The sequence below is a fragment of the Nannobrachium achirus genome, assembly GCF_963921795.1.
Source record: "Nannobrachium achirus genome assembly, chromosome: 10".
In the NCBI taxonomy this organism is placed as follows: domain Eukaryota; kingdom Metazoa; phylum Chordata; class Actinopteri; order Myctophiformes; family Myctophidae; genus Nannobrachium; species Nannobrachium achirus.
This window is the reverse complement of record NC_137819.1, coordinates 14,582,255-14,598,034: the sequence shown is the minus strand read 5'-3', so window position 1 is coordinate 14,598,034 and position 15,780 is coordinate 14,582,255. Positions and strand designations below refer to the sequence as shown.

Sequence of the window (15,780 nt, the reverse complement as noted above, 5' to 3'; positions counted from 1 at the left end):
AATAGGACTGATTAGTGGAGCCTATATTAATTTTAATGATTACATACTTTTATTTATGTTCATAATTATTATTCCCCTCTTCTCTGCTGCCAGTAGGCTAAAACCTTACATACACATACGCATGATTCATAATAAATCACTTTGCACATCTCACAACGCTGTGCAGCACGACGCCTTGTGAGTTTGTAGATTGAATAATGTGCGCAATCTGCGCGACACCGCTGCACGTTGGATCACACATTGGTCGTTAGTGTGAATTGAGTGCAGCTGCAAGCCTACTTGTGCAGAAAGACAGACAGCTAGACAACGCGAAACATTCAGCCTTATCTGCTTCTAGTTGGCAAGAGAAATTACAAATGAACACTATCCAAAGGCATGAAGAAAGAGGAGTAAACAGTGAAAAGGGCCGTTTAAAGAGGAATATGGACAGCAAACTTTGTATTTATCCTACCTACCTGGTCTGGTCTCATCTAGGCAAAGCCATTTGAGAAGCACCACAGCTTTGCCGTGACAGTTTTGGCTGCTTGCAAGGATTTTAGACACAGCACCAAAAATGAAGCATGGATATGGCACCAGTTAGTTTCCACCCAAGACAGAAGCAGTTTGACCACAGGTAGCCTACAACGGTACAAGCTCACAGCTGCAGCAACACCACTACTCCACTGCTGCGTGGTGCGAGACTCTGCGGACTGTGTGTGTGTGTGTGTGTGTGTGTGTGTGTGTGTGTGTGTGTGTGTGTGTGTGTGTGTGTGTGTGTGTGTGTGTGTGTGAGAGAGAGAGAGAGAGAGAGAGAGAGAGAGAGAGAGAGAGAGAGAGAGAGAGAGAGACGGTCCGCAGCAGCAACAGCGTTCGCTCGCTCGTAGTGCTACCAATCTAGAGGGACTGTCAGTATTGTTTAAATAAACAGTAAAATCAAAAGCAAACAGCACTGTCCTTGGTCTGAAACCAAACAGCACTGTCCTTGGTCTGAAACCAAACAGCACTGTCCTTGGTCTGAAACCAAACAGCACTGTCTATGGTCCTGAAATCAAACAGCACTGTCCATGGTCCTGAAACCAAACATCACTGTCTATGGTCCTGAAATCAAACAGCACTGTCCATGGTTCTGAAACCAAACAGCTCTGTCTATGGTCCTGAAATCAAACAGCACTGTCTATGGTCCTGAAATCAAACAGCTTGTTCTGAAGAACCGACAGTTCTTCAATCATGCATCGATAGCTCCTCTTGGCTGCATGCCAAATTGTCCTCCAGCAAGACACAGAAGACACAGAATCTAGAGGGACTGTCAGTATTGTTTAAATAAACAGTAAAATCAAAAGCAAACAGCACTGTCCTTGGTCTGAAACCAAACAGCACTGTCCTTGGTCTGAAACCAAACAGCACTGTCCTTGGTCTGAAACCAAACAGCACTGTCCTTGGTCTGAAACCAAACAGCACTGTCTATGGTCCTGAAATCAAACAGCACTGTCCATGGTCCTGAAACCAAACAGCACTGTCTATGGTCCTGAAATCAAACAGCACTGTCCATGGTTCTGAAACCAAACAGCTCTGTCTATGGTCCTGAAACCAAACAGCACTGTCTATGGTCCTGAAATCAAACAGCTTGTTCTGAAGAACCGACAGTTCTTCAATCATGCATCGATAGCTCCTCTTGGCTGCATGCCAAATTGTCCTCCAGCAAGACACAGAAGCCCTTGCATGGTTTCCTCCACCGTTGGTGTGTGCGTGCACATGTGCCAATTTATCAAAAAGTCGACAAATTGATTCAGTCGACTTCATTACACAAGTCGACTCCAACCAGGGAATGTCGTGTGTGTGTGTGTGTGTGTGTGTGTGTGTGTGTGTGTGTGTGTGTGTGTGTGTGTGTGTGTGTGCGTGCGTGCGTGCGTGTGTGTGTGTGTGCGTGCGTGCGTGCGTGTGTGTGTGTGTATTAACCTCTCCTAGGAACTGGCTCTCTTCGTCGCGCACACAGGCCTGGTCCCAGACGGTCAGCTCCAGCATGCGCTGTCTGAAGTCCCTCTGGTGGACGGGACCGTACATGAAGGTCTGGTTCCACTTGGGCTCCAAGCACTTCCTCACTGTCTTACTGCGACGCTTGCTCTTATCACTGCACAGACAGACAGACAGAAAAAGCATCGGTTTGTAAAGATTTGTCAGTAGCCTGGAATCAGACCCTTGGCGGATTTGGGCTCAATTGTGAATCAATTTCCTCACCCCGAATCGTTGGGTGACCAAGTATTGTATTGGTCTGGCCTAACCAATTATTTCCAGAGACATTATTTAAACCCACCCTTGTAAAAAGAACCTTCCATATGGAGAAGTACCAGACCCATATCCACACAGAGATATACTGTAGTCTGGCTACGCAAGGCTAATTTGTCAAGTGTGCGAACTGCAACCGAGAGTTCAATGGTGTGCTTTGCACTCAATGACATCCAGCTGGACCAGCTTATGAACAAACAATGTTTCTGCAATGTTGCTTTATGGTGCTTTATGCTCTCTCCAATGGTCTGTTATCACAAGACTATCACTGACAGTATCGTGAGTTACTCGTATCGTCCCATCCCTAGTATAAGTAAACGCTTAGCCTGAAATGATAGCACTGTTTAGAGGCCTACGTAGTGCACATCAAAAAACGAATATTCAGAAAACAATGAATTAAATTCCCAATCCGATTATATGACAACGGTAGTCATTCAGAAATAGTGTTGAAATGTGTTTAACTTTCCTCGCGGTCGGGCAGGAAGTATAGAGGAAGTGAGGTCATCGTACCTGCGGTCAGGCAGGAAGTAGAGTTTGACGTAAGGGTTGCGAGGTCGTCCGTCCTCCCGCACAGGAAGGTCTTTAGCGCCGAGAACCGTCACGATGAGATGATGACCCACCGTGTCGTAACACAACTTCACCTGAACACACACACACACACACGTTCACATTTAACAAGAAATTCTTTAACACAAACAGATGCACAGACTTGGAAAGCTCAACAACAATATTTCATGATAGAGATCATGGGCACAGGAAGCATCACCTCCTGTCATCCTCCATGTATGACGACTGACAGTTATCACAGACACTGAACAGAATTTTGCCAATGCCTTAGCTCTTCATTGGCTTGGGCATTCCTGCAACCTGCAGGCCTCTCACAACTGATTTATGGACATTACCATATACGAACACTAGCCGTTTACATGTGTAACCAACCTGTATAATAGCATCCTTCAGGCGTTGGTACCTACGCACCTTGGTAAGTAACGCCTCTTCCAGACTGTGGTCGAATGTACAACACGCCACTTCAAAAATGGTCACACAAAAACGCACAACCCGTAATGATAATGACTAACTTTACATTAATGGGGGTTGCGTTAATGCCGGGGACACGAGCAAACTGAACAGGCTGGTCAGTTCAGCTAGCTCCCTCATGGAGGCTACCCTGGATGGTGTGCGATGAAAAAGGTGATGCAACTGCGTATAGCGAGGAAGCTGGACGGGGTTGCAACACTTCACACTAAGTTATAACTTAGCCTAGTTGTAATGTCAATAAATGGCTTCTAAGTCAAGACTTACGCATTACTAAAATTTCAGCTGTTGCACCACACAAATTTGTTCTAACATATCTCTAAGTAACTACTAAATATTTACACCAGCCTTTGGGCAGCACTAAGTCCTTACTAAGTAACCTACAGTATCTCTATGGGAGTAGAGCAACTACACCTACTATACTAGAAACAGTTTGTTTTAATTGGATTCGGGAACTATGATGTCATTTTATGCGACTACACATTATTTTAAGAATAGTTTACGCATCACTAGGTACGTTATGCCATAAGCAGTCACTTTATGTATATATACTTATATATTATTCGCCCCTCTATTGATGCACCTTCTCTTTATTGGTACTGTACTGCTCTTTTTTTCCTCTTACCTATCTTTTTTTTCTTACTTCTCTGTAACTTTGTAAATACTGTATACTGCTATGCTACAACTGCACAACTGAATTTCCCCCTTGGGATAATAAAGGTATCTATCTATCTATCTATGGTGCAACACACGTTAGTAACTCACTTAGTTACAAACTAACTAGTAGTTACTAAGCCTCTAGTAAGGACTTTACTCCCTAACTTAGGACAGAACTTACGTTCTGGTGGTGCAACTGGCTCCTCGACACTATCATGGACAACCACACCAACAAACCCCCTTCACTTGGAGATTGTGGGAAGATTAATCTCCTCTCTGGGACAACCAATAGACTTTAGCAGTCCTTTGTGCCGCTAGCTATGAAGATGTACTGTATACCGTAGGAACACAGTGGTCACTCGGCTAGTTCAGCAGACAGAGAACAACAGTTCAGTCCAGTATGGACACGACCTGACATGCTTACTGGGCATTCTCTTGTATTTTTTTCCTCTGACTTGCACAGTGCAAGTTCTGCGGAGGTTGTATAGGGTTGTATATGATATGTTTTATTTTGTTATGCTTGTTTTTGCCGATTATTGATGGTGTAGCATTGAATTGTGATGTCTTTCTATCAGCTATTTGTCTTGCCCTGTAACCTGTATCTTAAAGAGGTGGTGCCATAGTTTTGTACTTTTTCTGTTTTTCATGTGTCCAGGAGGTTGAAAGTACTTCATTAGACCCCCTTATGTGTTTTTTTTTTTTTTTTTTTAGAAATGATGTATTCTCTTAGTATTTGTTAGTTTTCTCTTGGAGGCTGCCACAGATACTAAGTATGTTACAGTATCAACTCCTCCCCTATTTACCATTCACCCAACACTGTGGGGTGTGGCTATATCAGCTGGGTCACCAGTCACCACCCACCATGCCATCCATGCATACTTAATGAACTGGGGGTGTGGCCACATAAAAACCCAATTTTAACTATTTCTGTATACTTTTTTGGAAAAAATCTTCCTCCTAGTATAATCATAATACCTGATAATCATGTTTTATGGGGGGGGGGGGGGGGGGGGGGGGATCATGGCACCACCTCTTTAACGGCTGTTGTCGGGAATTTCCCTCTTTGGATTAACAAGTGTCAATCAATCAATCAATCAATCAATCAATCAATCAATCAATCAATCAACTCACCTGGACTCTTGGTACCAAAGGCGTGTTCCTTCTAATAAGGACTGGACTCTGTAGACAGAGAGACAGACATACATTGTTAACATTGTGATTAACAGAAAAGTTTGTGTGTGACTGTTCTGGCCAGACCTGACCACAGCGGGTGTCTGGTCAAAGCATTTCCAAGAGAATATGCGTACGGACAAACTTTGTTTTGCCCTTTGTATAAAAATTAAATAATACAAATCTTCAGTCTATAGCATTCGTGTAAGGCCAGTGAGAACGGCTGCATTCGTCAACATGGAGCGGAAGAGAATGGGTGTCTGTGTGCTCATGCTTGCGCGCCAGGTGGGTCATATCGCTGCGGTGCATTCTGGGTACTTACAGACACCTGGTACTGTGTGCTGATGGGAGATGTAGTGAGACCAGGAGATGGACCTAAAAATAATAATAGAAACAATCCATAATGTAATATATAATCTAGTCTAGTGCAGTCTGGGTTAATCTCATGTAGTCTTGTTTACTTGCCTGACTCCAGCTGAATGTGGGGACTTTCTTGCATCCTGCCAACATCACTGAGAAAGGGGACAAACAAAACAACATCTGAGAAAAAGGAAGCAGTGCGTGTGTTCGTCCTATGTACCGTTGTTCCCTATTAAGCTTGGCACATTTCCTGGGGCAAGCTGCCCAGATCACACATGTCACACGTGTCTTATTGTTTCACTCTCAAAAAGCGCCTGCAATGTAGTGCATTTGAAACTATCAACATCATGGGTTGATCACTGCTTGCCTCCAGTGAATTGTTTTATTTTAATTTTTGTTTATTTTCTGTTTATTTAGTTGCTGAGTGAGGTCAGCAGACAAAGTGACGTGAGTGAGATGGAAAAAAGCTCTGTGAAATGTGCCAATCTCAACAGGAAACAACGGTAGCTCGACATACGACCAGTTTGTGCGTGCATGCATGCGTGCGTCTTACCCTATAGCTCGACAGACGACCAGTTCCACCTGCGGTTCAGCCTTGGACTCCAGGATGATGTTGTAGACTTCGGTAAACGTCGCCCCCTGGAGGACACGGCCGTTCCACTCCAACACCTGGTCCCCTGAGGATGACATCATCACCGTGAGCCACGTGACATCATCCCCAAGTTGCTCATAGTCAGGATGGTGGTCCCCCTGGGTCAAAATCAGTTGAAAAGCCCTTACCTAGGCCATTGTATGTTGCCTACCGGTAGTAGGTCAAAGACAATGTGACTTATGCCATTTTCTTTGTTGCCTGATTGTTTGAGATCTCTACCCATGCAAATAACGAGCATTATTGCACACCTGATCAAAATGCAAAAAATAAAATAAAAAGAAGGAAATTAGCTGTGCCCTGTCCCAGCACTATGAAAAGCGGCTATATATGCTAGCTATTTTCATAGGAAGTTCAGGGACATAGACAGCTAAATCAGGCATTGCATTCCAGATGTCCACGGATTTTCAGTGACTGTAATGTTTTCTGCAGTTCATTAAATCACGCTGAAAGTGATCCAAACTATCTTGATTACAGCTGTAGCTGTCGTTATAGTTGTGGTGTGGATTTTGCCATCCACTTAAGTTAGAACGATATAAAACAATGTATTTACAGTTATCGTTATAGTTATCCCACTGCGAACGCCGCTAAGGACTGTGTGTGTTGCAGGGTGTCGCACCAAATTCTGGGCCCTGGGTACAAGGATTCACTGCGGTCTTTGAATATTTCAAATTCCTCTAAGGTTTTTTGAAAAACCTATGTTTCTATGTCAGTGGTGCTCAAACTTCTTCATGTGAAGGACCCTCAAGATGATATGTATATGGCCACGGACCCCCATCTCAATATATTTCGTTCCAAGGACTCCCCCAGAGCAAAATTTGAGTTAAAAATGTTTGTTTAAAAATACATATATTCAGATTTGCCCACATTTTCACGACTTTTCAAAAATAGCAGCTTGGGCCAACTAACTCAGTCCCACTTTTCCCCCCCTTGTGACACAACGTGTGTTGTGTCAACAGAGAAATCCTCAGAGGTGGGTAAATGGCACTCCCGAAATAACAACGCAGTGTCTTCAGTTTGCTCTGACGAAGGCCACACGAAATGTGTTAGCAGCTGTAGGAATAAAGAAAATTGTCGACTGAGCTACAGCTACTCGTCTTGCATTGTTATTCCTGGAGTGCCGCTTTCTCCAACACAATCTCACTCCCCAAATAGTGACCTCTTGGACTACATGACCAAACATCCAGTTCATAAATAATCTAACGCCTCTATTTTCAGAAGAGAACATGTTTGAAAATGTTCGCCTGTGATAACATGCCCGATATAGGGTTGCCAGGTTGAAAGTGGTTATGTATGGTTGAAGACAAGAAAACGCATATTTACGGTATGTTTGTGTCACATGTCAAATGTAGATGGACGGGTATGAATTGAGATGAACTCAGTGTTAATGTGGCACTATGTAACTTTTCTTTTAATGAATAAAATGTAATGTTGTCCAATCTGTATGGTAGAGTGTGTTAATACAATATAACTTGTACAATTTGGGTGGTTGGATTTTGTCTCCCTGCTCTTCTATTGAGACATTTAGAAGTCAGATGTTCCAGTTATGTCCCGATAGGGACAGAGTCGTGACTCATTTTCCTCCTAGTCTACATGTGCCGTCGCGGGGACCCCCTTCCAGTCAAACGTTTGATGTTTGGAGTTTGTCCCAAGAAGTCCCCCGTTTGTCGTCTTGGGAGAGAAAATCCGTTGGCTTTTCCCACTTTGGCGGATCCCACTTTGGAGTATTAATTGTCAGCTGATCACCGACAGCCAGGGAAGGCAAGCAGGTTATGCACGTGCATGTGTGTGTGTGTGTATGCACGTGCGTGTGTGCATGCATGCATGTGTGCGCGTTACCTGGTCTCAGGTGTCCCACGGTGTCGGCCAGACTTCCTCTCCTGACCTTGGTGATGAAGGCACACAACCTGCCCGACTCCGTCATCTTACCACCAACCACCTGCAACCATGACATCATCACACATGACATCATCGAGACACATGACATCTTCAAGCAGATCAAAGATATTTAATTTATGAAGATAGTAACCTTGGATCCACTAGAGTGCGACATTGTACACAAAGCCTACAAAGAGCCTCCTATGTGGGAGCCGGCTCTGGCGACAAATCTCGCAAACGTCCTGTTTACTGAGTTTACTGAGAGTGTGTTTACTGGTGCTAGAGTCCCGCGAGAGTGTGTTGCTGGGGCAGATAAAGGGCAATAATAAAGTTGATTTTCTCCTTTTTTGTGTCGCTCCTAAAAAGGTATCCACCCACGTCACGTAGCTCTTAACTCGCTCTTAATGCGTGTGACTTTGTCAGAATCCATGTTTTGTTTGGATATAGTTTTTTTGCGAGCGCAACCGAAGGAGCGGGAGAAGTAGAACAGATTTTTTTTAGAGGGGAATATGTTTTCAGGAACACCGCACTATGACAAAAGACAACACGGTGGAAGTCTCACCTTTCTAACCACTCTCTGCCTTACCAGGCTTTTCTCTTCATAGATGAGTGTGACTGGCTATGCGAGGTTAAGTCGAGACTAGACCAGTGGTTCTCAAACTTTTTCAAGTCAAGGACCCACAATCCCACATAATATTAATAGCTTTTTAGCCACAGACCCTCCTCTGAAAATATATTGTGCATGCGGAATCCCATGTAAGATGCTGTGTTAAAATGTTTCAACAAACTAGAAAATAGCAGATTGATCCCCAGTTCAAATATGATTATTTTGGGGGTCACGGCCTGAAAAAGTTTAGGACCACTGCAATAACAATTTTTTCTGCGGAGCCCCTGGAACCCCCTCAAGGACCCCTGGGGGTCCCTGGACCACACTTTGAGAAGACAACTAACTGTCACACCTTGAGTCCCAGCAGCGCTCCGGCGTCGGGGGGTACGGTCCCATCCTTCAAACGTTTGTTCAACAGGATGCGACCAATCAGACGCTCTCCATCTTTAGACGGTTGCCAGGTTACCTGTTGCTAAAAGATCAAAGTGGAATCACACATGCGCGCGCGCACGCACGCACGCACACACACACACACACACACACACACACACACACACACACACACACACACACACACACACACACACACACACACACACACACACACACACACACACACACACACACAATAGCAACAGTAAGGACAACACACAGCAACAAATAGTATTATGAACCATGTGAACTACTCTACTGTCTTTGATCTGAGGATGGAAACAGGAACTACACAGGTGCATGCTGGGAAGGGTGAGTCAGGAAGTTTAGGAGTGAACCTGTAACCATGGTGACAGCAGAGAGACAGACAGACAGACAGACAGACAGACAGACAGACAGACAGACAGACAGACAGACAGACATAGGCTCACAGTTAACCCTGCAATAATTCTGTTATCATTGCGACCGAAGGTCGCATATACTCTGAAAAACCGTGTCGCTTGAGTGTCCTTCCTTCCTTCCTTCCGTAACCTCTGTGATGTCAGTGTGATGTCAGCAAGTTGTGACATCACTTCCTGTACGGGGCGGCTACACGAAATGTGGATAACACTATATATGGAGATAGTCCAGTCCATCATGTCATATGGGACTACCGTCATAGACAGTAGCCAAAAGAGAAGGATACACAAGACTAAGAAAGACAAAAAAAGGAGGAGGAGGATAAAGATACCAAAAGGAGAGAGAAGAAAGGGTGGATGAGGTACAATGTGTCTCAGAAAAGAAAAGGAGGTGGCAACGGGGGCGGCTAGATAAAGTTATTAGGCCTGGATCCGACTTTAAGTCGACGCACAGGATTCCAGAAGTGTAGCGCTTATTCGCTCTTGTATCAAACTGGTACTCGAAACGTTCTTAGAATGTAATATATATTTTCTAAAGTAAATATGGGGGCGGCTGTGAAAAAAAGAGAAGAATAAAAAAGAAAAAAAGGAGGAGGAGGATAAAGATACCAAAAGGAGAGAGAAGAAAGGGTGGATGAGGTACAATGTGCGGTATCCTCCTTGTCAAGCTCGACGTTGGTCATTTGGACCTATACATGGAGAAATGGAGCGAACCTGTTTGGCCCAAACATGGAGATGTGGTACAGAATGACTCATATATGGGCATAAAAAGTATGTCATGTGACATCACTTCCTGTACAGACAGTCAGACAGACAGCCATTGACTCCTGCCTAACAATGGCTACTGTCTATGACGGTAGTCCCATATGACATGATGGACTGGACTATCTCCATATATAGTGTTCTCCACATCTCCATGTTTAGGCCCTATCGCTCACACCCTAGGTGAGGTTGGCGATAGGGCCTTTCTGTGTGGAGTTTGCATGTTCTCCCCGTGTCTCCTAGGGTTGATACCCTCACAAAACCATGAACAAACTCCCCCCAGAATGATAACAACTAGAATCGTCAGAGAAACGCTGTGGTTGGCCAGATAGTCAAGAATTGGCGCGACCTCGCCCTTTAGGGCGAGGTCGCATGTCACCCTGAGGTCGCATTCCACCCTCAGGTGTCTTACTAGTTGTCATTGTACACACATCCATGGCTTGGTTGACCCACAAGAGCCGCCGCCACAGTCTCGTGAATCATGTTTTGGGGTGAGCATTCGACACAACTGCCGATCAAAGTGACTGTACTGGCCAATCACAGCGGATCACTTTGTATTTGTGTTGCATTTGGCGTAAGATAGCAAAGTAGCCCTTTAGCCCCTCACGGCGCAAGTTAAGACATACTGTTGCGCCAGCAGTGGCAGGCATTACATAGCGCCCTGAAGAGACAGACAGAGACCAACAATAGAAAAAAAACAAAAACAAAACAAGAAGCACAAATGAAATAAAGAAGAAAGAAAAAAAGAAAGAAAGAAAGAAAGAAAGAAAGAAAGAAAGAAAGAAAGAAAGAAAGAAAAGAACGCAGCCAATAGCAGACAGGCAGAATGACTAGTGAGGAGTCAGACCCGCCCCCGAGAACATCTGATTGGCCCAGAGGACAGACACCATGCAGTGATAGGCTCCCTGGAGCTGTGACATCATAACCTCCCGGAAACCCAACAAAACTAGGAGAGGAGCGGCAGAATAAACTGCCAGAAATAATAAAGGAAAATAAATCCAAACACTTTACTTAAAGGTCAGGTCTATAATGCACTAAATATAATCACATTTATAATGCATTATACTGCACTAATAAGGCTTCACACTCCTTATGGATGTTTATAAGTTGCATATTAACTTATAACAATGTTTATGAAGTATTATAAGTGCTGGTGATAATGCATTACAAGTCCAGTGGAACAGCACAATATAACTACCACAACTTGGTGCATTATAAAGTGTCTTTAAAGTAGTTATGCAAACACAATTATGGTGTTAAAGTGTTATAAAGCCTTATACTATGCACTATAATGCGTTATAAATGTGATTATATTGCACTATAGACCCCATATAGACCCCCAACTCACATTGTGTAGAATAGATTAACAACACATTATTAAAGGACAACTTTTTTTTTTTTTTACAACAAAGGTTCATACTTTAGATTGTAATTAGAGAAAAGAAAAGACATGTTTTCATTTACTAATTTAATTTTAGTTTATTTTAATGATTTTGATTTCAGAGGGTGGGGGCATATTTAGCAAGTGGCTAAATATGTCTTTAGACACAATAAGTCCATTCCCAAGATGCACTGCAATCTTTCATGAGCAGATGTGACTTATGGGGGCTAGCAGTGTTACTGTAAATAGTAATAAAGAAATCGCCGGCTTATTGTGCCTAAAAAGACAAATTTAGCCACATGCCCCCACCCACTGATATCAAAATCGATAAAACGATAGAAAGCAGTAAATGAAAACATTTTATTAATCATCTTTTCTTTTCTCTAGGCTAATTACAATCTAATATATGAACCCTTGTAAAATAAAAGTTGTCCAATAAGGTGAAATTAGCAAATACATTCATTAACAACACATTAATTAAGGTGCATTAAGCGTGTTGTTAATGACCATCACACAACCGCTCCGGTATCCATTAACAACACATTAATTAAGTTGTATAATTAGCGTGTTGTTAATGGTCATCACCTGCTCGTTACTGTATTCCTCGTTAAGAGTCGTACTGCTGCAGGTGTCCACCCCTGAGTCTTTCTGCCAATCGGCTTCTTCGTCCTCTAACCAAGCTCCGCCCCCATACCCCCCACCCCCCACCGGCCTCGGCCTCTCTGATTGGCTCACAGAGGGCTCGAGATAAAAGTCTGACGTCTGCTCATCGGCCGCGTTCCATTCCCCCCACGAACTGTCACCTGGTTGGACCAATGAGACGACACATAGGCAGAGGGGGCGGGGTCGGATGACAGACAGACAGACAGACAGAGGGGGCGGGGTCAGATGACAGACAGACAGACAGGGGGCGGGGTTAGTCATACCATCGTCATGGGCGGGGCGTCGCCGTAGCAACCATGATCCCACCACTGACCGTCCATGTCTCCTAGCGACCAGGAGACATACATACAGGAAGGAGACAATTAGAGCGAGACGCGCACACACACGCACACGCACACACACACACACACACACACACACACACACACACACACACACACACACACACACACAACAACAACAACAACTTAGGAAGGTCATGTTAAAGGAAACATATGCAAGCTTTTGTGTACACAAAAACATTCCCCCCTCCCCCTCCCCTCTATGACAGGCATCAAACAGGTAGTTGTCTTTGATGCTTTCATTGATTAGAGAGATCTCTAACGAGGACTTGACACTTTTATGGCCCATCAATTACCTTAGTGCACAACCCCTTTGAAGTTCAAAGGGAGCAATTAAGAGCTCTGGCTGAGCTCCCCCTGACAAAAACGTCCCTCCACTGTTTCTTGTGTGGAACAGAACAGAAATACAGCCAGGGGATGTGTCTTTCTCCAGCACAATAATATAGTTACTGATGAAGGGAAATTACTGCTAAAAATGTATATACTGTACGGTACTGCGTCGGACGATGGGACGCATTGGGTATGCCTACTGTGTCAAGGGTTGGACAAATTGGGTATGGCCAGTGGTCTAAGAAGAAAGAAAAAAAAATAGTTCCCGAAGCGAGATTCGATACCGCTATGAAGGGTTTACCAGCCACCCAACGCTACCGTTCACGCCACTATAAACGACGGAGCCACGCTGTCTCAGGCGCCGATAAGCCCCGAGAGCCGCCGCCGAGGGAGCCTTAGCGACCGAGTCGCCGCGGCGAACGGTGCGAACGGCGCATGAGCCGACTCAGCGGCGTTACCGAATTATGTGCCGTTATGGACAGAATAGTACATTTTGACCAGGGGACTGCTTCCGCGTCCGAATGCGGCTCAAAGAAGGGACTACGTTATTATCCAAGTTGTCAAAGATAAAAGCACAAAAAAAGGAATTTACCAGTCGTCTCCTTAGCTCAGTCGGTAGAGCATGATGACAGCTAAATCTGAGACCGGGGTTTGATTCCCTGTGACTGGAAAATATTCCAGTAAACACTTGTCGGCGCGTGCGTACTAAGACTCTCTGTTCTCGTTCCGTTCTCGAGTTGGGGATGTGTCGGGAGGGTGAAGCAGAGGGGGTGAGAATGGGCTGCGCGACGTGCGCGTGTACATTTGGTGTGAATGAAGGTTGAAAGTAGTCGTGTGCACATGTGTGTGTGTTCATGCATATGCATTCACGCACGCACGCACGCACGCACGCACGCACGCACACACACCAAGAGAGAGTGCTCAGGTTTATCTCTTCTAATTGGTCTTTGATCCTTTAACATCAACACACATACACGCACACGTAAACGCAAACGTATGAGGTCTTATATGTTGAATTCAGAGATTGTGGAATAGTTTGTTGATACTCACATGGACGACAGAGAGGATGCTGGGAGCTGCAGTTCTGTGTGTATTGGTAGTTCAGTTTGATGTGTGTGGGAGTGTCAGTCTTTAATGAGGGAGTGTCAGTCTTTAACGAAGGCGTGTCAGTCTTTAACGAGGGCGTGTCAGTGCATGTGTTGACCGGCGTGCAGGTCTGGGAACAGCTCATGCTGATCTCACTCTAACGGGATTACCTTTGTTTAGCACCGTAATCCCCGGTCTCTCACTCTCTCTGTCTCATCTCTGCGTCTTTGTCTCTCTACCATCTCGCTCTCTCTCTGTTTGCCTGTGTCACTCTCTCCAGCACACTCTCTCTCCAGCACACGTAACATTAGCGGGCTATTAGGCTACTCACTTAATGTGCTCACTGATTAACTTATAACTGCTAGTTTGATAAATGGCAAGCAAAACAAAACTACTAGTATGGTAAATGTCTAGTCTTATGTACTGCTACTTTGATAAATGAGTAGTGTAATAAACTACTAGTTTGGTAAATGTACTGCTACTCTGGTAAGAGTAGTGCAACAAACTGCTAGTTTGGTGAATGTTGCAATGTTGATTATTATGAGTAGTGTAATACACTACTAGTTTGGTAAATGTACTGCTACTTTGGTAAGAGTAGTGCAACAAACTGCTAGTTTGGTGAATGTTGCAATGTTGAAAGAGAAGTCAGCTGCTTGTTTGATAGACGGTTACAGTTAACCTGATGGTGGTTGGTTATAAAGGCTATGGTTAGTTAGCGGTTCACCTTAGTGTTGTTATCTAGTTTATTAGCAGTTAGCCTAAGCGGTTACTTAATGGTTGGGTAGCTGTTTATGTAATGTTAGTTTCTCCTAAAATCCAGAAGATCCCAGAGCAGATTCCAAGTTACTTTATTATTCCAGATCAGATCCCAGCAGGAACAAGGCTGTATAATCCAACGTAATGGAAGTTGTTATTTCTGCTGTTCTCCAGTGATTCAGTGGTTGCTTGTCATCTGGTGAGGTGGAGGTTGGTCCTGTAGCTTCAGGTCAGATCCCAGCACCAACAGGGTGTATAATCCAGTGTAATCCAGACCCTCTTAATCCCATCTCAGCGACCACAATGGAAGCAGGAAAATAAAAAAGGTATTCCCGTGTAATCTGATTACGTTATGCAGCGGTTCCATATTCCCTCCGGTAGTCCCGCATGCCTCGTCACGGTGACGGCGTCCTTCATCGTAGTCTTCCTCTCGGGGGGTCTCTTTATGGTGGGAGGGGCCTGGGATCCTCGCGAGCCAATCAGAGGCAGTAATCTCAGGTGTTTTGGTCACAATGGTATGTCGGGTGTTAATCTGGGAGGCTGTGATCTGGTAGCGGCTGCTGTGCGCGCGCGCGTGTGTGTGTGTGTGTGTGTGTGTGTGTGTGTGTGTGTGTGTGTGTGTGTGTGTGTGTGTGTGTGTGTGTGTGTGTGTGTGTGTGTGTGTGTGTGTGTGTGTGTGTGTTATGTAGAGTTTAACGGCAGAGCTAGTCAAACAGTTGAGTCAATAAATGAATAATGTCCTCCTGAGTCAGCAAAACACACAAAAACAGCACGCACACACTCTCTCTCTCTCACTCACACACACACACACACACACACACACACACACACACACACACACACACACACACACACACACACACACACACACACACACACACACACACACAGAGCTACAAATGTGCACACACACAGACATTGAAAAATGTTTGCAGACATTCACGGATGCACACACACACACACACACACACACACACACACACACACACACACACACACACACACACACACAC

At 44.6% G+C, this 15,780-nt stretch overlaps 1 protein-coding gene across 1 annotated transcript in view; it reads right to left on the bottom strand.

Annotated features, from left to right (window-relative positions):
• Positions 1 to 15,780, bottom strand: part of LOC308292850 (regulating synaptic membrane exocytosis protein 2-like) — a gene marked incomplete at both ends in the record, with an annotated part of 67,753 nt that overhangs the window by 30,603 nt on the left and 21,370 nt on the right. Inside the window, 9 exon segments of the mRNA XM_080735274.1 lie at positions 1,936 to 2,107; positions 2,773 to 2,903; positions 5,086 to 5,133; positions 5,447 to 5,499; positions 5,590 to 5,636; positions 6,038 to 6,161; positions 7,973 to 8,072; positions 8,971 to 9,090; positions 12,177 to 12,394. Coding sequence (XP_080591400.1) covers positions 1,936 to 2,107; positions 2,773 to 2,903; positions 5,086 to 5,133; positions 5,447 to 5,499; positions 5,590 to 5,636; positions 6,038 to 6,161; positions 7,973 to 8,072; positions 8,971 to 9,090; positions 12,177 to 12,394 — 1,013 coding nt within the window.